This window comes from Tachyglossus aculeatus, chromosome 7 (assembly GCF_015852505.1).
Source record: "Tachyglossus aculeatus isolate mTacAcu1 chromosome 7, mTacAcu1.pri, whole genome shotgun sequence".
In the NCBI taxonomy this organism is placed as follows: Eukaryota; Metazoa; Chordata; class Mammalia; order Monotremata; family Tachyglossidae; genus Tachyglossus; species Tachyglossus aculeatus.
Window position 1 is genome coordinate 35,918,057 of NC_052072.1, and position 25,130 is coordinate 35,943,186.

Here is a 25,130-nt window from a genome sequence, read left to right on the forward strand (position 1 = left end):
CTGCAATCGGCTCATCCATTGCCTCCAATAAGAGCTGAAATTAGTTCTTTCAAATTGGCTTCAATTATGCCGTTATTTTTCTCGTTTGACACATAACACTTTTCCAAATGGAATTTACTTTTGAATGACAAAGATGGCAAACAATTATGTGCAGGACTGGAAAAGCCTTCAGAAATAACATTTCTCAAATGTGACAGGGCTTAACTTAGGTTGGTGCGGCAGATCCGGTGACAGAAATGGTTGGCAGATCTGCCCCTTTGACCTGAATTGATTAAAGAACAGGGGTCACTGCAGCTATTCAGGGGTTAAAACTTTGGATTTTTCCTTCTCCTTTCCCTCCTCTCCTCCTCTACCTCTCCCTCCTCTTTTTTTTTTTAAAAAAAAAATGATATTTGTTAAGCTCTTTCCACGTGCTAGGCACTGTACTACGTGCTGGGATAAATAAAATCTAATCAAGTTGGACACAGTCCATGACCCACAGGTCTCAGAGTCTTAATTCCCGTTTTATAGATGAGGTCACTGAAATGTAAAGAAGTTAAGTGACTTTTCCAAGGTCGCACAGCAGACAAGCAGTGGAGAGGGGATTAGAACCCAGGTGTTTCTGATTCCCAGGCCTGTCCTCTATCCACTAGGCCATGCTACTTCCTTTTCCTTCTCCATGTCTTCCTCTTTTCTCCTGTCCTCCTCCCTACTTCCCTCTATCTTTCCCTTTCGTCTTCCCTTGGCCTTTCCATCACATTTTTCCCTGTCCGCATCTCCATCTTACAAAGAAGAGTGACCAAAGCTGGGCACAACACTCTAAAGCAGGTCTGACCAATGCAGAATAAAACATAGGAGTACTTTCTAGTCCATGTCACCTCCTCATAGTACCCCCAGTGATACACTGACTTTTTACACAACGATACCTTGTTAGTGATTCATACACAGCTTGTAATTGGCTCCTACTATCTCCAGGTCTGTCTCTGTTTCCTGGGTGTTTTCTAGTCATCCACTCCTCATCCTGAATTTGTGTTGTCTACTTTTTTATCTACTTGGACGGCCCATATTGAATTGCGGTCTATTTTTGTTTAGATCATTTCTCCAATTTCTCCAAGTCCTTGAATTTTATCCCTGCCCAACTTGGTAAAGTCTGCAAATGTCTGCTCTCGATTCCTTCTTCTCGGTCATTGAAAAAGATCTGGGATGAAACTAAACTGATTTAACTGAACCCTAAGGGACAGGGAGGATTTCACCCCCTGCCTCCGACGCACACATCTCATTGACACCAAACCATTGATAATTGTCATTTGAGGGCGTGATCCTAGAATTAACGGTATTTATTGAGTGCTTACTGTATGCAGAGCACTGTACTAAGAGCTTGGGAGAGGACAATATTTTTAGACAATTTTTAGACAATCTTTTAGACCGTGAACCCACTGTTGGGTAGGAACTGTCTCTATATGTTGCCAACTTGTACTTCCCAAGCGCTTAGTACAGTGCTGTGCACACAGTAAGCACTCAATAAATACAATTGATTCATTGATTAACAATATAGCCGAGTTGGTAGATGTGAAGGAATTTACAGTCTAGAAGGGGAGACAGATATTGGTATACATCATTCATTCAATCGTATTTATTGAGCGCTTACTGTGTGCAGAGCACTGTACTAAGCGCTTGGGAAGTACACGTTGGCAACATATAGAGACGGTCCCTACCCAACAGCGGGCTCACAGTCTAGAAGGGGGAGACAGACAACAAAACAAAACATATTAACAAAATAAAATAAATAGAATAGATATGTACAAATGTGTTTAAGTACTGTGGGGCTGATTGTGGAGTGAATATCAAGTGTTCAAAGGGTACAGATCCAAATGCGTAAGTGTTGCAGAAAAGAGTTGGAGTCAGGGAATTTATTTATATTAATGTCTATCTCCCCATCTAGACTGTAAGCTCATTGTGGGCAGGGAATGTGCCTGTTATATAGTTGTTTTTATGCTCCCAAGGGCTTAGTAGAGTGCTCTGCACAAAGTAGCAAAGTAGAGAAGCAGCGTGGCTCAGTGGAAAGAGCCCGGGCTTTGGAGTCAGAGGTCATGGGTTCAAATCCCAGCTCCGCCACTTATCTTCTGTGCGACTTTGAGCAAGTCACTGAACTTCTCTGTGCCTCAGTGACCTCATCTGTAAAATGGGGATTAAGACTGTGAGCCCCCCGTGGGACAACCTAATCACCTTGTAAACTCCCCAGTGCGTAGAACAGTGTTTTGCACATAGTAAGCACTTAATAAAATGCCATTTTTTAAAAAAGTAAGCATTCAGTAAATACAACCGATTGATTGAAAAGAGGGCTTAATTAGGGAAGGCCTCTTGGAGGAGACGGGACCTTAATAAGGCTTTGAAGGTGAAGAGAGGGGTGGTCTGGAAGGGGAGGGAATTCCAGGCCAGAGGGAGGATGTGGGAGAGGGTTTGGTGGTGAGATGGATGATTAAGCTCGGGATTGAGGAGTGACGTTATGCAGGCTGGGCTGTACTAGGACATCGGTAAGGTCAGATAGATGGGCGCATACTGATTGAGTGCTTTAAAGCCGTGGGCAGGGGACTGTATCATTGTTTCCAGCCTGGTCAATGTGTATTTCCCCCAGCACTTAGTGTTTGACACACAGTAAGTGCTTACAAATACCATAAAAATATTTAATGGACTCTATTGGCTGTCAAAAAAAAATCATTCATTCATTCAGTCATATTTATTGAGCGCTTGATGTGAAAGTGATAGGGCAACTACTGGAGGTTCTTGAGGAGTGTGAAGATGTGAACTGAATGCTTTTATCTCTTTTTTGAGAAAAATGATCTGGGCAGCAGAGAGGTGTAGGCACTGAAGTGGGGAATGACAGGGGGCAGGGTGTCAGTTTCTCAGTAAATCTGCCATATGGAATTTGTCTAGATAGAATATGTCTAGTGCATCTTAGAGAAGCAGCGTGGCTCAGTGGAAAGAGCCCGGGCTTTGGAGTCAGAGGTCATGGGTTCAAATCCCGGCTCCGCCAATTGCCAGCTGTGTGACTTTGGGCAAGACACTTGACTTCTCTGTGCCTCAGTTACCTCATCCGTAAAATGGGGATTAAGACTGTGAGCCCCCCGTGGGACAACCTGATCTCCTTGTAACCTCCCCAGCACTTAGAACAGTGCTTTGCACATAGTAAGTGCTTAATAAATGCCATTATTATTATTATTATTATTATTATTCAAATCCCAGCTCCACCACAAGTCTGCTGTGTGCCTTTGGGCAAGTCACCTCACTTCTGTGGGCCTCAGTTACCTCATCTGTAAAACGGGGGTGAAGACTGTGAGTCCCCCGTGGGACAACCTGATCACCTTGTAACCTCCCCAGCGCTTAGAACAGTGCTTTGCACATAGTAAGCGCTTAATAAATGCCATCATTATTATTATTATTACAAGGACTGCAAGGCTATCAAAGAAAGAAATTAATTAGGGAAGCAGTGTGGCTTAGTCAGACATGGGAGCCAAAGGCGCTGGCTTCTAATCCTGACTGCCACTTTTCTGCTGTGTGACCTTGGGCAAGTCACTTCACTGTGCCTCAATTTCCTCAACTGCAAAAAGGGGATACATATCTGTTCTGCCTCCTTTTTAGACTATGAGCCCCATTTAGGGCAGGGGACTGTATCACTGTTTCCAGCCTGGTCAATGTGTATTTCCCCCAGCACTTGGTGTTTGACACACAGTAAGTGCTTACAAATACCATAAAAATATTAAATGGACTCTATTGGCTGTCAAAAAAAATCATTCATTCATTCAGTCGTATTTATTAAGCGCTTACTGTTTGCAGATGTTCATACCTTCCTAGTTGTCTTTGATTCTTCTAGCTGTTTGCATGCTCATTTCTTCCTTTAGTATATTTATTGGTCAAGATATTAAACTAGTAGGCCTGTAATTTCCAGGGCCATCTTCTATTTTCTTTAGAAAGGGAACATTTTGCCCTTTTTCAGTCCTCAGGGTCTTCTGTGTTCCAGGAATTTGCCAAGATAAGAGCCAGTGGTTCTGCAATAACTTAAGTATCCTAGGATATAGAACCTCAAGCCCTATTCACTTTAATACGTCTTTTAAAAAAGATGATGTGATTGACATGAGCAGGAAGATTGTTCTATGCTTAAAGGTAAGTCTGAGTAAAAGCTTGAAGGTGGGAGACAGAGAACTTGTTACAAGTGACTGCTTGACGATAATCATGAACTCAAGTATTTTCTCGTTTACATTTGACTATTCTGGCATTTTAAAGTGAATTATTCTAAGACAAAAGGGTCTTGAAGTTACACGTGAAATGGAATAGGATCACCATTCGTAGTCAAGAATGCATGTTTTTGAGATTGGCTGTATTTATTAGTAGTTGGGTTGGCTCACTCAGAGCCCGTTGTTGGGTAGGGACCATCTCTGTATGTCGCCAACTTGTACTTCCTGAGCTTAGTACAGTGCTCTGCACACAGTAAGCACTCAATAAATACAATTGAATGAATGAATGAAATGTTTGGGTTTTTTTTTTATTTTTATCTCTTTATACCCCTAATAGATATTTGTTTGCCTAGAAGAAACATTTGACCACCAAAGAAATGAAAACATTTTGAGTTGGTAGGTCCTCCAAATGTGAGCAGGGTAAAATGTGATTTAAAGTAATTGGAAATAAAAGACATTCTGAGATTTAAAGAGGAAATAAAAAAGACCTAGGGAAGAGAAGAAGAGATGACATATGTAGGGTCAACTTTGAAGTCTGGATTTTAGATGGCCGGGGTCACAGTTTGTATGCATTATCACTTCACTACATCTTCATCTACTGAGCTCCTTCTACTGTGTAAGATGCCTGGGGAGGCATTTAGAAAAGGAATACTTGGGAGCAGGAATCTCCTACTCTCGGCGGCGGTCATGGTGGTGAGAGGAAGTGAGAAACTGATATATTTAGCTAGAAGTTTGGATACGTTAATTAATTATTCCAGTATTTGAAGATGCCATCTCCTCCAGAGGCATTCCCTGAAGCAGCGTGGCTCAGTGGAAAGAGCCCGGGCTTTGGAGTCAGAGGTCATCGGTTCAAATCCCGGCTCCGCCACTTGTCAGCTGTGTGACTTTGGCAAGTCACTTAACTTCTCTGTGCCTCAGTTCCCTCACCTGTAAAATGGGGATTAAGACTGTGAGCCCCATCTAATCACCTTGTAAACTCCACAGCGCTTAGAACAGTGCTTTGCACATAGTAAGTTCTTAATAAATGCCATCATTATTATTATTATTATTATCATTACTTCCGTCACCCTCCTGATACCTAGTCATTCCATCCCTTCACTCAGCTCAACCTACGTAAGGACTCTTCTTTCCATTTCTTTGTTGGTTACTACTTCGTTATTACTTTATTTGCCCAACTCGTATTTATTATTTTTCCAGATTCTCCTACATTTTTTCAGATTCTCCTAATCCCCCCACATCCCAAGAGCCACTATTCTGCTCCTGCTGCTCATTATACTGTGGCTGGACTATTAAATTACTCCTCACCGGTCTCCCTGCTTCCAACCTCTCCCCTCTCCACTCCGAACTTCATTCTGCGGCTCAGATCGTCTTTCTAAAGCATGGCTCCTCAAAGGCCGTCAGTGGTGACTCTTTCATATTTGCATCAGAGACAAACTCCTGACTATTGGCTTTAAGCCCAGTTCCTCTTCCTCCTACTTTGCCCCTGTTCGCACTTTCCTTCCCTCCTTGATCCATCAGACCATAGCTCTCCCATGATGACACCCAGATCTACATCTCTGCCCCTGCTCTCTCCCCCTCCCTCCAGGCTCGCATCTCCTCCTGCCTTCAGGACATCTCCATCTGGATGTCCGCCCGCCACCTAAAGCTCAACATGTCGAAGACTGAGCTCCTTGTCTTCCCTCCCAAACCTTGTCCTCTCCCTGACTTTCCCATCTCTGTTGACGGCACTACCATCCTTCCCGTCTCACAAGCCCGCAACCTTGGTGTCATCCTCGACTCCGCTCTCTCATTCACCCCTCACATCCAAGCCGTCACCAAAACCTGCCGGTCTCAGCTCCGCAAGATTGCCAAGATCCGCCCTTTCCTCTCCATCCAAACTGCTACCCTGCTCATTCAAGCTCTCATCCTATCCCGTCTGGACTACTGCACCAGCCTTCTCTCTGATCTCCCATCCTCGTGTCTCTCTCCACTTCAATCCATACTTCATGCTGCTGCCCGGATTATCTTTGTCCAGAAACGCTCTGGGCATATTACTCCCCTCCTCAAAAATCTCCAGTGGCTACCAATCAATCTGCGCATCAGGCAGAAACTCCTCACCCTGGGCTTCAAGGCTGTCCATCACCTCGCCCCCTCCTACCTCACCTCCCTTCTCTCCTTCTACTGCCCAGCCCGCAACCTCCGCTCCTCCACCGCTAATCTCCTCACTGTACCTCGTTCTCGCCTGTCCTGCCGTCGACCCCCGGCCCACGTCATCCCCCGGGCCTGGAATGCCCTCCCTCTGCCCCTCCGCCAAGCTAGCTCTCTTCCTCCCTTCAAGGCCCTGCTGAGAGCTCACCTCCTCCAGGAGGCCTTCCCAGACTGAGCCCCTTCCTTCCTCTCCCTCTCGTCCCCCTGTCCATCCCCCCCATCTTACCTCCTTCCCTTCCCCACAGCACCTGTATATATGTATATATGTTTGTACATATTTATTACTCTATTTATTTTACTTGTACATATCTATTCTATTTATTTTATTTTGTTGGTATGTTTGGTTTTGTTCTCTGTCTCCCCCTTTTAGACTGTGAGCCCACTGTTGGGTAGGGACTGTCTCTATGTGTTGCCAATTTGTACTTCCCAAGCGCTTAGTACAGTGCTCTGCACATAGTAAGCACTCAATAAATGCGATTGATGATTGATGATCTTCAAAGTTTTGGGCAGAGAACCTGTTTACTTCCTTCTGTTGTATTCTCTGAAACGCTTATTACAGTGCTCTGTACTCTGTAAATGCTCAGTAACTACAACTGATTGATTGATTTAAAGTCCTCCTGAAATCCCACCTAGCCGAGGAGACCGTCCTCAATAAATTTTTTCTTCTCCACAGGCCACATCCTCCCTCCTGTCACCTCAGCACTTTTGCGTGGCATAGTGGAAAGCGCACGGGCTTGGGAATCAGAGGTCATGGGTTCTAATCCCAGCACAGCCACTTACCGGCTGTGTGACTTTGGGCAAGTCATTTAACTTCTCGGTGCCTCCGTCACCCCATCTGTAAAATGGGGATTATGATTGTGAGCCCCACGTGGGACAACCTGAACACCTTGTATCCCCCCAGCACTTAGAACAGTGCTTTGCACATAATAAGCGCTTAACAAATACCATCATTAGTATTATTCTCTCCTTATTTCCACTATCCTTCTGTGCATATCATTTTGCACATCATTTTTCGATACGTTACTGTTCTTCCTCCTTTTTGTAAATTATTTTATGTCTTTTATATCTTCTAGTGTCTTCTTCCCACACACCTAGAGCTTGGGTTCTAATCCTGGCTCCACCACTTGCCTGCTGGATCACCTTGGGCAAGTCACTTAACTTCTCTGTGCCTCAGTTTCCTCATCTGTAAAATGTAAATTCAGTTCCTTTTCTCTAGATTGCTAGCCCTATGAGGTACAGGGACTGTGTTTGACCAGATCATCTTGTATCTACCCTAGTGCTTAGTACAGTGTTTGGCACATTGCTGGTGCTTAACACATAGCACAATTATTGGTAGTAGTTGTTGTAGTAATAGGCATTCGATACTCTTGATTGGTTATTATTTATATCTACCCTTCCTTATTTTTAACTATTGCTTCATCAATTGAGGTTATTTTTTTTCTCCATTAGATTCCAGGCTCCTCCTCAAGGGCAGGTTTTAAGTCTAATTTTTCTTATGTATGTATCACTTGCCTGCTGGGTGATCTTGGGCAAGTCACTTAACTTCTCTGTGCCTCAGTTTCCTCATCTGTAAAATGTAAATTCAATTCTTTTTCTCTCTACTTAGTTTGCTAGCCCCATGAGGTACAGGGACTGTGTTTGACCAGATCATCTTGTATCTACCCTAGTACAGTGTTTGGCACATTGCTGGTGCTTAACACATAACAATTATTGGTAGTAGTTGTTGTAGTAATAGGCATTCGATACTCTTGATTGGTTATTATTTATATCTACCCTCCCTTATTTTTAACTATTGTTTCATCAATTGAGGTTTTTTTTTTCTCCATTAGATTCCAGGCTCCTCTTCAAGGGCAGGTTTTAAGTCTAATTTTTCTTATGTATGTATCACTTGCCTGCTGGGTGATCTTGGGCAAGTCACTTAACTTCTCCATGCCTCATCTATAAAATGGGGATTAAATGCCTGTCTCCCTCTCTCCCTCTTAGACTTGGAGTCTCATGTGGACCCGAGGCGGTGTCCAATCTGATTGAATCGTCTACCCCAGTGCTTAACACATTGCTTGGCACATAGTAAACATTTAACAAATACCACAGTTCTTCCTCTTCCTCCTCCTTCTCCTTTTAATTATTGGGTCTACTACAGTATTCTGCAAACTCTGCTTGGGATGAATAAAAACAAATGATTTCTGTAGAAAAGCAAGCTGATAAGGACGAGTGAGCAAGATAGATGGGTTTACTAGAACCTACGAATACGTGGACAATCGCTTAACGTCTCTTGTACCAGCAAATATTATTTCAGCCGGTGCGTGAAATGAACTATATGGGGCACGACGAGTCTTTGGACATGGACTCATATATTTTGATTTTTTTAAATGTTAAGAGTATATTTCACTGAAAGCCTCTGATAGGTTCATATCTGCTTCACAGGACCACTGAATTATAATTGAGTACAAATTTCTGCGGGGAAGCAACTAAATTGAAATGAAAGCACCAAGTACCATAAATGTAAATGGGCAAGCTCTCATAGCTATAGCCAATTCATGTAATAATTTCTCTTCTGTACTATGTATTATCAATCTTTTGATTAGATACCTAAATCAAACAGAAAGAGCACTGTAAAGCACGGATCAACTATATCGATGTAAATTATATCGAATTTTTTTATATTTAAGAGTGTGACCTTTTGACAGTTATTTCTTAAGGGAGCTTTGGGAGCACTGCTAAAAACATGTGGATTGTCTGATGCTTTTTCTGCTCTGTGATTTGACAAATGAATTCACAATAAAAAACAGTATTTTTCTTTTCAAGTGAGTGTTTTGGAAGAGAATTCAATCTGCCCTACCATGTTTTCTCAACTTCTTATCCCTTCTAGATTGTAAGCTCATTGCGGGCAGGGAACGTGTCTGTTTATTGTTATAGTGTATTCTCCCAAGTGCTTAGTACAGGGCTCTGCGCACAGTAAGTGCTCAATAAATACTATTGGATGAATGAATGAGTCCCCCTCTCTAGTTTTGCAGTAGTCTTTTCTAGCACCTAGTACAAAACCATCCACCTAGTAGGAACTCTCTAAATCTTTTTTTGTTTTTCCAGGTTGTCCCTGAAGGAACCATGAATTGGCATTTTCCATTCCTCTTCTGCACCACAGTTACTCTAACATCAGTGTGCTCCCAGTTTAATCCTTTATCCCTCGAGGAACTCGGCTCCGATATTGGAATCCAAGTTTTCAATCAGATAGTTAAATCCCAACCTCGGGAGAATATTGTTGTTTCTCCCCATGGGATCGCCTCAGTCCTGGGAATGCTCCAGCTGGGGGCCGACGGCAAGACGAAGCAGCAGCTGACGACGGTCATGAGATATGGGGTCAACGGTTAGTTTGTCCTTGCTACTGTATGGCTTTTTGTTCAGTCGATTCTTCTCCTGGGAAAAGGGAGGGTTTTCCAAGCTCTTCAGGGCGCCAGAGAGATTCTTCTAAAACCTCGAGTGTGTTTGTACTGGGAAACTGTCCCCATACCGAGAAACCTAGGCCATTTAACTTGGCAGGCTAAAAGGTGTTTCGCTTAATCGTCTCGTTTTAGTAGCATGAAGTCTCCATTATTTTGGCAGTGATCCTTTGGATCCTCCTTTGACTCTTTCAACAAAGATATTTAGTCCTCGCCTCACCACCTCCCTTACAAAGGTGCGTTTTCCCCTCTCTTCAAGCCTCCTTTTCTAACCCAAGACCCGTTCCCACCCTCTTCCACCATAAGCAGCGTGGCTCAGTGGAAAGAACACGGGCTTGGGAGTCAGAGGTCATGGGTTCGAATCCCAGCTCTGCCACTTGTCAGCTGTGTGACTTTAGGCAAGCCACTTAACTTCTCTGTGCCTCAGTGACCTCATCTGTAAAATGGGGATTAAGACTGTGAGCCCCAAGTGGGACAACCTGATCACCTTGTATCCCCACGCAGTGCTTTGCACATAGTAAGCGCTTAACAAATACCACCATTATTATTATTATTATTGTCTTTCTATCAGTCACACACCCAGGCTGAATCTTTCATCTTTAACTGGGAGGCAGGAGGAGGATGGGGGAGGGAGAGGCGAAAGAGGAAAGGGACCGGGTGTTTACGTACTCGCCGCTTCCCTTGGTGCTGTTGCTTTGACTGTGCATTTTCTTCAGGGTAACCACACTTTTAAAAAGCACTGGCACCACCAAATGCCCAACAATGCCATGTTTATGGGACAAGAGACTTTTTGACTAAATTTTCCGTTCGTTCACCGTTTGGAAGATGTGAGGAGTTGACGCCTGTCCCGTCCCTGCTCAACTGCTCAGTGTTAAAGTTGTAAATCATCTAGCCCCCTCATAACTCCTGAGTGAATCACCTCCAAAACTGAGGGGCTGTAATCCATTTACGGGTGAATACAGAACTAAAGCCACAGGAGCTATAAAAATAGCCACCTAAAAAATGTCAGGACAACACAAACTCATCCACAGGACTTTTTAATTCTAACGGTCCTGTCCTGTCAGCATGGTTCCCCACGGAAAGTAGCAATAGTATTGAAGAATGTGACTTCCAGATTGCTTAACGACCTAACCCTGTACAAACAACAACACGGGTCAAGTCTAACCTCAACTTTCAGGGCTCTAAGGACAAACACTGGCCTGCTGAGCCCACATGGGGCAAAACACAGTCTCATGACCCATAGTAAATCCAAACACCCAATTTTTTTTTTTCATGGGGTAAATACGTTCCACTCTGTTTTCGCTCAGACCAAAAGTAGATTGGCAAATGTGAAATTTTAGCCACAGGTGTTTTTGCTTGAATGTGCAGCGTGGCTCAGTGGAAAGAGCCTGGGCTTTGGAGTCTGAGGTCATGGGTTTGAATCCCGGCTCCACCACAAGTCTGCTGTGTGACCTTGGGCAAGTCACTTAACTTCTCTGAGCCTCAGTTACCTCATCTGTAAAAATGGGGATTAAGACTGTGAGCCCCATGTGGGACAACTTGATCACATTGTATCCCCCCAGTGCTTAGAACAGTGTTTTGCACATAGTAAGCACTTAATAAATGCCATTATTAATATTATTATTATTATTATTATTATTGATTGGCTGAAAAGACTGCCTGATTGACGGCTGCCAGGAAGAGCTAGGGTTTTTTGTTTCTTTTTTTACTAGGCCACTCCTTCTGCTGATAGCCTCTCTGGACTCTAGACTCCTGCATCTATAGAATAATAATAATAATTGCAATATTTGTTACGCACTTACTATGTGCCAGGCACTGTACTAAAACCTGGGGTAGACACAAGGTAATCGAGTTGGACACAGTCCCTGTCTCATATAGGGCTCACGATCTTAATCCTCATTTTCCAGATGAGGTAACTGAGGCCCAGAGATGTGAAGTGACTTGCCCAAGGTCACCCAGAAGACATGTGGTAGAGCTGGGATTACAACCCAGGTCCTTTTGACTCCCAGGGCTGTGCTCTAACCATTAAGCCTTGCCATTTCTCCATCAAGGGATTAATGTCAATCGGGCAGATGTAAATTAAAAAGCTGGATGGGGAGTGAGCAGGAGCTGAGATGGGACTAATCAATTATGACTCCACAGGAACTACTGTTACCTTTGAGGCCCTGAGACGTGGCTCTTTCCCTGCAGGATTCATTTTGGGATTTTTTTTACGGTATTTGTTACGCACTTAGTATCTGTCTTAGCATTGGGGTGGATACCAGAGAAGCAGCATGGTCTGATGGTTAGAGCTCGGACCTAGGAGAAAGAAGGAACTGGGTTCTAATCCCTTTCTTCCCACCTTCTCCCTCATTATTTTCCACTACAGTCATCACCATCAATGTAGGATCAGGAGGAATAAGCATTTCCTCAGAAGAAACCTTGACAGATGGAGTGAAGCAATGACCAGATTTTCCAATTTTGTCCCAACACTCCACCACACCTTGGCTGGCTCTACCACATTTGGGGAATTACTTTCTTTGAGGAAAATTTCCACTGCAGTTGAAAATTGCACGTGCCAAACGAAGCAGTGTGACCTAGTAGATAAAGCACGGGCTTGGGAGCAGAGACCTGGGTTCTAATCCCGACTCCGCGACATGTCTGTTGTGTGACCTTGGGCAAGTCACTTAACTTCTCTGGGCCTCAGTTACCTCATCTGTAAAATGGGGATTTAGACTGTGAGCCCCCTGTGGGACAACCTGATCACCTTGTAACCTCCCCAGCGCTTAGAACAGTGCTTTGCACATAATAAGCGCTTAGTAAATGCCATTATCATTATTATTATTATTATTATTATCCGCCCCAGAGTTTAGAATGGTGCCTGGCACATAGTAAGTGCTTTACAAATGCCACAATTATGCCCCTTCTAGACTGTGAGCCCGTTGTTGGGTAGGGACCATCTCTATATGTTGCCAACTTGTACTTCCCAAGTGCTTAGTACAGTGCTCTGCACACAGTAAGCACTCAATAAATACTATTGAATGAATTACAAGTTAATCATGCTGGATACAGGCCCTGTCCCAACACGGGGCTCACAGTCTAGGAGGCAGAACAGGTTTTGAATCCCCATTTTGCAGTTGAGGAAACTGAGGCACAGAGAAGTGACTTGCTCAAGGTCACCCATCAGGCAAGTAGCAGAGCCGGGATTAGAACCCAGGTCTCTGCTCCCAAGCCCGTGCTTTATCTACTAGGTCACACTGCGTCGTTTGGCACCAAGGTGCAATTTTCAACTGCAGTGGAAATTTTCCCCAAAGAAATGAATTCCCCAAATGCGGTAGAGCCAGCCAAGGTGTGGTGGAGTGTTGGGACAAAATTGGAAAATCTGGTCATTGCTTCACTCCATCTGTCAAGGTTTCTTCGGAGGAAATGCTTATTCCTCCTGATCCTACATTGATGGTGATGACTGTAGTGGAAAATAATTAGGGAGAAGGTGGGAAGAAAGGTCACCTGGATTGTAGGCTTTCTTTGTGGCAAAAATGCCATTCCAAGATTAGCCAAATGGAGCAAATAAGCATTCCAGTTCTTGGGAGGTGTTTTAGGTTCCTTCAGAGAGACTAAAATTTTCCAACTTTTGTTATCAGAGAGAAGAAATAGAAACACTGGCCTGGAGGATACCAGAGGAGTTCAACTTTGCCTACCTAATCGCATCTCTCCTTCTGGACTAGGAAATCGATAATCCCCCTACTCAGTTTGGCCTTCAGTTTGCTCCTGAATTGGGGTGCAAAGAGGGGAAAACAGAGGTGTTTTTTGGAGTAAAACAGATCAGCAGCGTGGCTCAGTGGAAAGAGCACGGGCTTGGGAGTCGGAGGTCATGGGTTCCAATCCCAGCTCTGCCACTTATCGGCTGTGTGATTTTGGGCAAGTCACTTCAATTAATCAATCAATCAATTGTATTTATTGAGCACTTACTGTGTGCAGAGCACTGTACTAAGAGCTTGGGAAGTACAAGTTGGCAACATATAGAGACAGTCCCTACCCAACAGTGGGCTCACGGTCTAGAACTTCACTTCTCTATGCCTCAGTTACCTCATCTGTAAAATGGGGATTAAGACTGTGAGCCCCACGTGGGACAATCTAATCACCTTGTATCCCCCAGTGCCTAGAACAGTGCTTTGCACATAGTAAGCGCTTAACAAATACCATTATTATTATTATTATGGATTTTGTGACCATCTTAGAACGTTAGAGCCAAGAGTGGATACTCCGGTTCTTCTGACCCTGTCTTCTTTGCTCTAAATGACCTCTTCCTTTAGTGACTCAATTTTCATTCCATCATCATCATCATCATCATCAATCGTATTTATTGAGCGCTTACTATGTGCAGAGCACTGTACTAAGCGCTTGGGAAGTACAAATTGGCAACACATAGAGACAGTCCCTACCCAACAGTGGGCTCACAGTCTAAAAGGGGGAGACAGAGAACAAAACCAAACATACCAACAAAATAAAATAAATGGGATAGATATGTACAAGTAAAATAAATAAATAAATAAATAGAGTAATAAATATGTACAACCATATATACATATATACAGGTGCTGTGGGGAAGGGAAGGAGGTAAGATGGGGGGATGGAGAGGGGGACGAGGGGGAGAGGAAGGAAGGGGCTCAGTCTGGGAAGGCCTCCTGGAGGAGGTGAGCTCTCAGCAGGGCCTTGAAGGGAGGAAGAGAGCTAGCTTGGCGGATGGGCAGAGGGAGGGCATTCCAGGCCCACTCCCAGCTGGGCTTCCTTTGGGGAGAATGTAATATTTTCCATGGGAACCAGTGGGGCAGCAGAATCGAGCGTATTTTTTAGTGGGGCTTTTGATTCTGTCTCTATCCCTTTTATGTATATTTGTTGGCTTCTCCCATCTCTCCAATAGGCGTGGGTAAAGTGTTAAAGAAGATCAACAAGGCCATCGTTTCCAAGAAGAATAAAGACATTGTGACAATCGCTAATGCCGTGTTTACTCAGAACGGCTTTAAAATGGAAGCACCTTTTGTTACCAGAAACAAAGAAGTATTTCAGTGTGAAGTCCGGAACGTGAACTTTGAAGATGCAACTTCGGCCAGCGATTCCATTAACCTTTGGGTTAAAAATGAAACTCGGGGTAAGAGTTCACAATCAATCAATCAATCATATTTATTGAGCACTTACTGTGTGCAGGGCACTGTACTAAGCGCTTGGGAAGTACAAGTTGGCAACATATAGAGACGGTCCCTACCCAACAGTGGGCTCACAGTCTAGAAGGGGGAGACAGAGAACAAAACAAAACATATTAACAAAATAAAATAAATAGAATAGATATGTACAAGTAAAATAAATAGAGTAATAAATACGAACAAATATATATATATATATATACACAAATATACAGGTGCTGTGGGGAAGGGAAGGAGGTAAGGCGGGGGGGATGGAGAGGGGGAGGAGGGGGAGAGGAACGTTTTATTTGATTTATGGTGACATTTTCCACAACTTTCAAAGCAACTAAAGTTGATAATGGGGAAGATTTTGAAAGTAAACCAAATCCTTTTTCTTGCTTATTGCTACACCCACGTACTCTTCTTCTTTGAATTCTGCCATAGGTCCTAGTGGAAGGGTTTCCGCATACTGATATCTCTCCTGATTCCTGAAGATCCTAGCACTCAGACAGTGTATTAAGCTCCATCAAAGCATGTATTGACCACCTACTGTGTGCATAGCACTATACTTAAGTCTTGGGGCAACACAGTAAAAGCATTAGTAGACATAATTCCTGCCCTTCAGGAGATCCGAGGCTTTAAGTTGCTGTTTTAGATTGTCTTCTAGGCATCCTTGATGTGCACTCTGGAAGCTCCCAAACTGTCACAGTCAATCGAATTTATTGAGCGCTTACTGTGTGCAGAGCACTGTACTAAGCACTTGGGAGAGTATAATATAACAATAATGGTTCAGTGGAAAGAGCCCGGGCTTAGGAGTCAGAGGTCGTGCGTACAAATCCTGGCTCCGCCAATTGTCAGCTGTGTGACTTTGGGCAAGTCACTTAACTTCTCAGGGTCTCAGTTCCCTCATCTGTAAAATGGGGATTAAGACTGTGAGCTCCCCGTGGGACAACCTGATCACCTTGTATTGTAATCCCCCCAGTGCTTAGAACAGTGCTTTGCAATCAATCAATCAATCGTATTTATTGAGCGCTTACTATGTGCAGAGCACTGTACTAAGCGCTTGGGAAGTACAAATTGGCAACACATAGAGACAGTCCCTACCCAACAGTGGGCTCACAGTCTAAAAGGGGGAGACAGAGAACAGAACCAAACATACCAACAAAATAAAATAAATAGGATAGAAATGTACAAGTAAAATGAATAAATAAATAAATAGAGTAATAAATATGTACATAGTAAGCGCTTAATAAATGTCATCGTTATTATTAATATTATTATTATTATTACACATTCCCTGCCCACAAAGAGCTTGCAGTCTAGAAAGGGAGGCAGACATTAATATAAATAATAAATTACAGATATTTACATAAGTGCTGTGGAGCTGGAAGGGAGGATGAATAACGGAAGAAGGATGCAGAAGGGAGTGGAAGAAGAAGAAAGGAGGGCTTAGTGAGGGAAGGCCTTTTGAAGGTGTGGAAAATGTCTGTCATAGTGTATTGCTTGGGTCTAAAGGCAAAATTATTATTATTATTACAACTTAGTCCTGCTGGATACAGGCCCTGTCCACAAGGGACTCACCGTCTAAGTAGGAGGGAGAACAGGTACTGAATCCTCATTTTGCAGTTGAGGAAATTGAGGCACAAAGAAGTCAAGCGACTTGCCCAGGATCAGCCTGCAGCTGTCCTGCCCTGAAGAGGTGTGGCTCAAGGGTGGGCTCTTCCTCCTGTTCCAGGAACCCTTAAGGGTTGGCTCACCGTTCTTCTACGTTCCCTGTCATGGGGCTTGATCCAAAAGTTATTAGTCCAGTGAAAATCGTGACAGAGGCAAAGATATTTGGGAAACAACCACCTTCTCATTACCCTCTGTCCAACTTCCAGGTGCTCTAATTAAGACACCCCACACTATCACCCCTGGGAACACAAGGCTTTTGGGTTTCCCCCAGCATTATGTTGTCTGTCTCCCCCTTCTAGACTCTGAGCCCATTGTTGGGTAGGGACCGTCTATATGTTACCAACTTGTATTTCCCAAGCGCTTAGTACAGTGCTCTGCACACCGTAAGCGCTCAATAAATACTATTGAATGAATGAATGAATCCGCCAAAACTAATCTGCTACCTGCTCAAAACAATGTCCCTTATTCAGGGTTTTACATCTCCTGCCCCACTTTTCCCTGTGGCTAACTCACCCCCATTTGGATCCTCATTCCCCATCCTCACCAACTCCACCAAGCATTCTCCCTCACTTTCAACAACCTTGAAGTCCAGCCTCATCTTCCTCATCTCTACTCTGCTCCACAGGTCAATCAATCAATTCTATTTATTACGCACTTCACTGCACACAGAGCACTGTACTAAGCCCTTGGGAGAGTACAACTCAGCAGAGTTGGTAGACACATTCCCTGCTCACAACGAGCTTACAACCTAAGGGATGAGGGGGCCACCTCGTCTGTGACGTGGGCTTGGAGCATTGATGTTCATTCATTTATTCAGTCGTATTTATTGAGTGCTTACTGGGTGCAGAGCACATACAACAATAAATAGACACATTCCCTGCCCACGATGAGCTTTCAGTCAGACGTCAGGGATATCTCCTTCCTGACAGCCAAAGCAGTTCCTCTAGCTTGCTTCTGAGATTGGTGGGGGGCTCTTGCAGGGGCTTACTTGGTCCCAATTTGGGGGTCGCAGCAGGAACTTCATCTCAGCGTGGCTTAAATGGATTGTACTGTCAGCCCCAATGCCCCAGGAGAGAGCACAGAGTGGATTTGTCTGTCTTTCAGACTACTTCAGTCTGTGGGTAGAGCTTTATCCAAATGACATTCTCATTACCCAACCAAAAGCATCCCACACAACTCCAGTCATACTCTAAATAGAAAATTGTTCCCCTTTGCCTATTTCTAGCTTCACTGTTTTAAACAGAAAAACATGTATTTGTTTTTGGATTTGTATAACCACTACAATATTTACTTGTAACTAATGAACCCAAATTACATTGCTACTCTGCTTCTATTGAACTTTCCCAAGTGCTTAATACACTGTTCTGCACACAGTAAGCCCTCAATGAATACCATTGATGATGATGATGATTATGCTTTCAGTTACCCACGGTGATAAGGACAGGGGCGGCCAGGTCATTCAAATCCACAGGTTAATCAAAAACCCTCCTATCAGCCAATGGTTCCAAGACCCTACCAAATAGTTCCAATAGTCCCTACCAAATCTTTCACGAGAACAGCAAAATAGTCTATTTCTTTGAATTTCATCTCCCTTTTATTCCCCCTTCTTGTTCTGATGGAGGTGCTCATGGGTAGTAAAATAGCCAAAATTGGAGACCGAAGAAGGACAGGAAGCAAGAGGCTTCAGTTAATGCACAAACTGAAAAATCTGCCCTGAGCAGAGTTTACTGAATTAAGAAAACTGCATCATGCTTTTTATGTTAGCCCTTAAGCTCCTTAAGTATAGGGTGCTCTCCTGTAAGGATGTAATAAACACGGAATAAACACTATTTGAATATGATCATGGTTTGATAGGGTACAGGTGTATAATTTTGGTGTTTTCCTGCAAAACACTGAACACAATCCAAGAGAATGAAGAATTTTCAAAGAGTAACATTGAGCTTGCTAATCAATTGGGAGTTTGGGCAGTTTCCTTTGTAAACTTTACTAAATATCTTAAAAATGAAATTCCTTGTTCCTGCCATATTTTCTTTTCACATTTGTGTGGTGACTTTTAAAGTTGATCTGAGAAAGATAACTATGCAAATAATGTTCAAGCACTGCTCTCCACCCCAACCCTTGTCTGATTTCATTGTTACTCCTCCTCTCCCTCTTTTTTATTTTCTAGCTGCGATTAATTGCTTCTTCACTGATTTACACTGTAAAGGATGTGTTTATGTCCTGCTTTGGAATTGTATAATCGCCAAAATATTTACTTTTGGGTTGGGAAATCATAGTTTGGAGTTGGATGGAGGTCAGAAGTAGAAACCCTTTTTCTCCTCCTCTTCCCCATCCCCCCGCCCTACCTCCTTCCCCTCCCCACAGCACTTGTATATATTTGTACAGATTTATTACTCTATTTACTTGTACATATTTACTATTCTATTTATTTTGTTAATGATGTGCATATAGCTATAATTCTATTTGTTCTGACGATTTTGACACCCGTCTACATGTTTTATGTTGTTGTCTGTGTCTCCCCCTTCTAGACTGTGAGCCCGTTGTTGGGTAGGGACCGTCTCTATATGTTGCCGACTTGTACTTCCCAAGCGCTTAGTACAGTGCCATGCACACAGTAAGCGCTCAATAAATACTATTGAATGAATGAATGAACCAAGATAGTGAGCTCACTTCCTAGGTTCACCTTTCCCTTCCAACTTTTATTTTCTTTTTACCACTAATTGAGTTTTATCTGTGAGCGCTGACTAGAAGGAAAACTGATCAGTTAAGTGTCCTGGGTCAACCTTTAGTCTTGCAGAGTAACTTTAGTATTTAGTATTGATCAAGTTTCTAATATTTCACTGTCAGGTTGAGCCTCCTGAAATACCTTCACCAGGTGGAAACCTCTACGTTGAAAATCCCGAGAAAGAGTAGTAGAGCTCTTTCAGATCACTATCTGTTATGTCCTTAATGATCCACATAGGCTGTCCTTTGTAGGAGAGAGGTTAGGAGGGCTCAATAAGTGTCCCAGCAAACAGGTGAGTATGACAGAACCCATCATCACAGTAAGAACTTGGAGAAAAAAATAATCTGCCCAATGAGCTGCCTGGATTAAGATATCTACTGCCCTTCTAAGCCTTACTAAAGGCACATCTCCTCCAAGAAGCCTTCCCTGACTAACTCCCCTTTCCTCATCTCCCGTTACCTTCTGTGTCACCCTGACTTGCACCCTTTATTCATACATTTAAAATCTTACCCTTAGATATATTTAGAAGGCAGGTTTCTTGTCTAAGAGAGTATAGGATAGTAGATGGAAACAGTGAAAATTGCAGGATCTGCTTAGTTGCTAATAACTATATTGCTTAGTCTGGTTACTTTCCCTTCTTTTCAACTGTCACATTTGACTTTAGATTTGTCTTGAGGCTCGGAAGCATTTGAGTATGTAAAGGTCTTTGATAAGATGAACTCTCTGGGGGAAGTGTTCGAATCAATTTCAACTCAGAGCTATGTCTATTTCTAGAAGGATGTTTGACTGCCAACTTGTACTTCCCAAGCGCTTAGTACAGTGCTCTGCACACAGTAAGCGCTCAATAAATACGATTGATTGATTGATCCTCCCAGCCTCAAATCATTCATTCATTCAATCGTATTTATTGGGCGCTTACTGTGTGCAGAGCACCATATATCACTTATATGCATATCTGTAATTTATTTATATTAATGTCTGTCTCCCACTCCAAGCTGTAAGCTTGTTACGGGCAGGGAATGTGTCAGTTTATTGTTATAGTGTACTCTCCCAAGCCCTTAGTACAGTGGTCTGCATACAGTAAGCGCTCAATAAATCCAATTGACTGATTGACTAACTTATGTCCCTTCAATTAATCAATCAATCATATTTATTGAGCGCTTACTGTGTGCAGAGCACTGTACTAAGCGATGCGAGGTAGCCGTGCTCATGGGACAGCTCTCCACAACTAACTGTAGGATGCTGATGGGCTTAACGTTCCTCTCATCTTTTTTGACTGCAGGTATGATCGACCATCTCATATCCCCAGAACTCATCGATCCTGCGTTAACTAAACTGGCGTTTGTTAACGCGGTGTATTTCAAGGGTCTGTGGAAGTCACGGTTTCAACCAGAAAACACAAAGAAGCGCCCATTTGTGGCTGCTGACGGAAAATCTTACCAAGTGCCCATGCTGGCTCAGCTGTCTGTATTCCGATGTGGTAAGATCATCCACCGTCCCCCCCCCCAACTTCTTTTTCAAATAATAATAATAACAATAATAATAATAATGATAATAATGGCATTTATTAAGCACTTACTATGTGCAAAGCACTGTTCTAAGCGCTGGGGAGGTTACAAGATGATCAGGCTGTCCCATGTGGGGGCTCACAGTCTTCATCCCCATTTTAGAAACGAGGGAACTGAGGCCCAGTGAAGTGACTTGACCAAAGTCACACAGCTGGCAATTGGCGGAGCCGGAATTTGAACCCATGACCTCTGACTCCAAAGCCCGTGCCCTTTCCACTGAGCCACGCTGCTTCGGTGCTACTAGCTAGGCAACTTTCCTTTTGTCCAGGGGCTGGTTTAAGGCACAGTTCTGACGGAGCTGCGGAATTGGGGGGCAGGGGGCGGTCCTTAAATGCAGGGGTGCTGCAGTATATAAGTTTGTACAGATTTATTACTCTATTTTACTTGTACATATTCACTATTGTATTTATTTTGTTAATGATGTGCATCTGGCTTTACTTCTATTTATTCTGATGACTTGACACCTGCCCACATGTTTTGTTTTGTTGTCTGTCTCCCCCTTCTAGACTGTGAGCCCGTTGTTGGGTAGGGACCGTCTCTATAGGTTGCCAACTTGTACTTCCCAAGCACTTAGTACAGTGCTCTGCCCACAGTAAGTGCTCAATAAATACAATTGAATGAATGAATTCCTGAGCTCCCACTGGACTCTGGAATCCAAATGGAGAGAGGAGAGCCACTGCCTCATTCATTCAATCGTATTTATTCATTCATTCATTCATTCATTCAATCTTATTTATTGAGCTCTTACTGTGTGCAAAGCACTGTACTCAAACCCTGAAGCCAATGTGGGGGATAGGGGAGCCTCAGATGCCCCCACAGTTCCTGGCAGAGTCCAAGGAAAGAGGAGCACTCTCAGCTCGTCATATTGTTTGGTGGGAGAGAGAAAGAGGAGAATAGGAGCTTCCAACTTAATACCAGAATCCTTGCCAGATTCCCTGGCTGGAATTTGAAATTAAATCTAGTTAGCAAAGGGGGCACCCAAGAAGTGAGCTCACCATCTTGGTTCAACTTCTGACCTCCGTCCAACTCCAAAAGGCTGGAAGAGCTAACTATGGTTCCCCACCCTGCCCAAAATGCTCTGGAGTCAAAACTAATGACTTTTCCCTGTAATGCCAATTCTGTGGGGAGCATGATGATGATGGTATTTGTTAAATGCTTATTATGTGCCAAGCACTATTGTAAGCTCTGGGGTAGAAACAAGGTAATGAGGGTGTCCCATGTAGGGCTCACAGTCTTAATCCCCATTTTACAGACGAGGTAACTGAGACACAGAGAAGTGAAGTGACTTGCCCAAGGTCACACAGCAGACAAGTGGCGGAGCCGGGATTAGAACCCACGTCCTCTAACTCCCAAGCCCGGGCTTTTCCCACTAAGCCACGTTGCTTCTCCGTGACCTCCATCCTCCAGTGGAACTGCACATTAAAATCAACTGTATTTATTGAACGGCGACAGTGTGCAGTGTACTCTACTGAGGACTTGGGAGAGTGTAGTACAACAGAGTTGGTACACACGTTCCCCGCCCACAAGTTTACAGTCTAGAGGGAGAGACAGACATTAGTATAAACAAATATATTAAAGGTATGAATATTAATGCGGTGGGGCTGAGGGAGGGATGGACAAAGCCTTGCAATTCCAAATGCAGAGTTGACACAGAAGGGAGTGGGAGAAGAGGACTTGAGGGCTTAGTCTTGGAAGGCCTCTTGGAGGAGATGTGTTTATAATAAAGGTTTTGAAGGCGGGGAGACCGATTGTCGGGTGGATGTGAAGAAGATGGGCACTCCAGAGCAAAGTCAGGACGTGGGCGTGGGGTCAGCGGTGAGATGGACGAGATGGAGGTACAGTGAGAAGGTTGGCAATTAGAGGAGTGCTGTGTGTGGGCTGGGCTGTAGTAGGAGAGTAGCAAGATAAAATAGAAGGGGCCAATGGATTGAGTTCCCTAAAGCCTAGGGTAAGGAGTGAGAAGCAACACTGCCTAGTGTTTAGAGCTCAGACTTGGGAGTCAGAAGGACATCATAATAATAACAATAATAATAATAATGGCATTTGTTAAGCGCTTACTAAGCGCTGGGGCGGAATACAAGGTGATCAAGTTGTCCCACGTGGGGCTCACAGTCTTAATCCCCACTTTACAGATGAGGGAACTGAGGCTCAGAGAAGTTAAGGGTCTTGCCCAAGGTCACACAGCAGACATGGGTTCTAATCTTTTAGACTGCGAGCCCACTGTTGGGTAGGGACTGTCTCTATATGTTGCCAACTTGTACTTCCCAAGCGCTTAGTACAGTGCTCTGCACACAGTAAGCGCTCAGTAAATACGATTGATGATGATGATGACTGCCTCTATATGTTGCCAACTTGTACTTCCCAAGCGCTTAGTACAGTGCTCTGCACACAGTAAGCGCTCAATAAATACGATTGATGATGATGATGATGATGACTGTCTCTATATGTTGCCAACTTGTACTTCCCAAGCGCTTAGTACAGTGCTGTGCACACAGTAAGCACTCAATAAATACGATTGATTAATCCCAGCTCCACCACTTTCATTCATTCATTCTTTCATTCAGTCGTATTTATTGAGCGCTTACTGTGTGCAGAGCACAGTACTAAGCACTTGGGAAGTTTGCGACCTTGGGCAAGTCACTTAACTACTCTGTGCCTCAGTTACCTTCTCTGTAAAATAATAATGGTATTTGTTAAGCGCTTACTATGTGCCAAGCACTGTACTGAGCTCTGGATTAAGATTGTAAACCCCATATAGGATGAGGACTATGTCCAACTTGATGAATCTGTAAGTACTTCAGTGCTTAGTACAGTGACTGGTATGTAGTGAGCGTTTAATAAATACCATTTTAAAAGATAAGAGTTTCTGTTAGATATGGAGGTGGATGGGCAAACCACGAGAGGTACTTGAAGAGCGGGGAAACATAAACTGAACAGTTTTTAAGAAAAATTATCTGGGCAGCTGTGTGAAGTATTGGCTGGAGTAAGGGAGAGGCAGGGAGGTCAACAAGGAGGCTGATGCAGAAATAAAGCGGAGATAGGATTATGAACTTGTACAAAACATATTTTCAGAGACTATGGCAAACCAAACATCTGTTATTTACTGTATTAGCTCCCTGTTAAAAGGTAAGACTAGCACTGAATGTGTGGTTCCTTTATTTATCTTCTAACTTCAGAGAGTGCCAGAAAATGGCCTTTTTGTGGCCAAGAAAAGCTTCTTGGAGAAAGGGACAAGGAGAGGTAACTTTCCTTGGCAAATCTGCAGTGAAATTTGGGGATTTTAGGGCAGGTGGGCAGTGAACATATCTACCCACTGTTATACTTTCCCAAGTGTTTAGCACAGTGCTCTACATACACTCAATAACTATCACTGACTGATTTTCATGTTCACATCTTTTCCAGTGCATAAAACGTGCCTAGATTTGTAATTTACTGTTTCTCAGTGAGCGGGATAGGAGTTAACATTGTTTAGCTCTTTACTAAAACCAACTCTTTCACAACATGAGCGGTTCAGTTCTTTTAAACAAAGAAGTAAAAGTCTGGTTGGTATTTGACCTTCAAACATTCCTATGATTTGTTATATTTGCTGCGGGGGAGAGGATGGATATATAATTGCAAGACTATTCACTTACTATTAGATTAAAATTTGCATTAATCTAAAGTATTTTTAGTTCCACTCTTACCCAATTTGTTTCCCAGGGAGCAGCAAGAGTCTTGAAGGGAGCTTCCTGTTAGCCAGGGGGGCTATTATCATAAATAGCCATTTCTCACAAGCCAAACTGCTAAAAGCCACTAAATCTTCTAGAGGTCTGTTTTGAACCAAAAGTAAAGAGAGTGACATAACTGTCAAGGTGCTGTTTTCACAATTTAAGATAATTTGAGAGTTAGGATTACTTTAGAAAGCATGGGATTAAATTGTTAGCCTTCTGTCCTTTGGGTCTAACCATAGAAATGGGAGATATTTGAGTGGATTTATCTGAGGAAGTGTAATCTGGGGTGTTTTCATTCATTCAATCGTATTTATTGAGCGCTTACTGAGTGCAGAGCACTGTACTAAGCTTTTGGGAAATACAAATGGGCAACGTACAGAGACAGTGCCTACCTAAAATGGGCTCACAGTCTAAAAGATAAAGGCACACGGACTTTTTACACTCTCTATAGTTTCAAAC

General features: G+C 43.3%; 1 protein-coding gene across 1 annotated transcript in view; it reads left to right on the forward strand.

Moving 5' to 3' along the window:
• Nucleotides 1-25,130, forward strand: part of SERPINE2 (serpin family E member 2) — a 76,027-nt gene that overhangs the window by 27,103 nt on the left and 23,794 nt on the right. The window contains exons 2-4 of the mRNA XM_038749609.1: nt 9,486-9,762; nt 14,736-14,963; nt 20,676-20,873. Of these exons, the coding sequence (XP_038605537.1) occupies nt 9,504-9,762; nt 14,736-14,963; nt 20,676-20,873 (685 nt within the window). The 5' untranslated portion in view covers nt 9,486-9,503. The remainder of the gene's footprint in view (nt 1-9,485; nt 9,763-14,735; nt 14,964-20,675; nt 20,874-25,130) is intronic.